This window comes from Tympanuchus pallidicinctus, unplaced genomic scaffold (assembly GCF_026119805.1).
Source record: "Tympanuchus pallidicinctus isolate F22 unplaced genomic scaffold, pur_lepc_1.0 scaffold50, whole genome shotgun sequence".
Taxonomy (NCBI): domain Eukaryota; kingdom Metazoa; phylum Chordata; class Aves; order Galliformes; family Phasianidae; genus Tympanuchus; species Tympanuchus pallidicinctus.
The window spans coordinates 2,121-3,619 of NW_026294770.1; the positions used below are offsets into that span (position 1 = coordinate 2,121).

The 1,499-nt window shown below is 55.2% G+C and overlaps 1 protein-coding gene across 1 annotated transcript; it reads right to left on the minus strand.

The window, feature by feature from the left end:
• Positions 1-699: 699 nt before the first annotated feature.
• On the minus strand, positions 700-1,499 carry LOC128091705 (feather keratin Cos1-1/Cos1-3/Cos2-1-like). The gene is made up of 2 exons (XM_052704985.1): positions 1,401-1,499; positions 700-1,020 (listed from the first exon to the last, which is right to left on the minus strand). The coding sequence occupies exons 1-2, from the start codon at positions 1,497-1,499 to the stop codon at positions 700-702; spliced, it is 420 nt and encodes a 139-aa protein (XP_052560945.1).

Below are 1,499 nucleotides of genomic sequence, written 5' to 3' on the forward strand. Positions count from 1 at the left end.
AGCCCGGTCCCGTGAGGTGCTCCAGGCTCTAAGGGATAGGTCTAAGCAGAGACACAGCCAGGCAACGGCTAACAGCCATTGGCTAAATAGGAATCGCGGATGACTTCCTCTGCTTCAACAGAGGGTGCCTGAAAGATGAAATTGCAGCAGTGTGCGCTGACAGGCCGCCCAGATCTAGAAGAATGATGGAACCTCCCACCGGTGATTCCCACTCAAGCCGTGGCTTTCTCCTTTGGACATCTGTGCGCAAACGACAAGAACAGAAACTCTGCACGACACAGAAGAGGATGCAGCAAGTGTTTAATGAGTCAGAGGAGGGAAACGATGTCACTGCAAGCGCAGGCAGCAAGTGTGGGGAGCAGCAGCAACGGGCATGAACCTGTTGCCCAGTGCTACGACAGCGTTGCCACCAGGCCCACACTTACTGGCCGAGAAATGAAGAGAGGCGTCAGGTCTCTTTAGGCTGGTTTTCAGGGTACAGACAGAGATGTCTGAGGCAAACAGACAAGCGAGATACTAGATAGGAAGAGAGAGCAAAAGAGAATACGGGTAGACTTTCTCTATGTGGTCAGGGAAGTCCAGCAGGCCCCGTCCTGTGTGTGTTGCAGGGCAGAGAGAGCAGCACCACATTTGTTCTCCTGTCCAGTGGCATGCTGTGATTTCCACGGGGACCTTGACTGGGAGCAGTGCCCAGCACCTTCAGTTGCACCTTCTGCCACAGTAGCGGTTAGAAATGCAGGAGAGGTCAAAGCCCCCCGAGGTGATGGGCACGCCCTGACAGCTGAGGATGCTGCCAACAGCAGCGGAGGTGGAGGAGCCCACGGCGGTGTTCTGCGGGAAGGAGCTGAGGATGGGTCCGGGCAGGGTCACCACCACGGGAGAGGGCTCAATGACGATGGTGGAGTTCTGGCACTGCCTGACACAGGGCTCATTGCAGCTGCTGGCCAGAGGGGTCGGGCCGCAGGGCCGGCATGGCACACATGGGTCGCAGCAGGACATGACTTGGGACTGCTGGTGCACCTGTTGGGAGTGAGAGTAGGAAGGAAGCAGAACACGGGGATACATGAGGAACAGAGGTCCAACAGGCCACAACTAAATCAAAGCACGTACACTCTTGGCAGCTGAAGGATGCAAAGACGAAGTCAAAGGATTCTTGGACTCCAAATATCCAGCTAGCTGCTGGCCCAAAATACCCTCCCGTGCCTATCCAGCTAGTTCCCAAATTTGAGCCCCCACGCTACCTACACACGGGCTCGGAGTCCAGGACAAATCTGCACTTCTCTTCCCCGTGACAAGTCCCACCGTTTGGCATGACACAAAGGTGATAACTTCTCAGACACTCACTGTGCTGAGACCTCCTTTAGTTGAGCCGGAAGGACAGAGAGGAGCTTCACACTCACCTGGTTCCCAAGGAGAAGATGGTAAGAACGGTGGATGAGAAAGCAAGGAGCTGGGCTCCCTTTTATACCGGACCTAAGATGACCTATATCCAGAGGCAT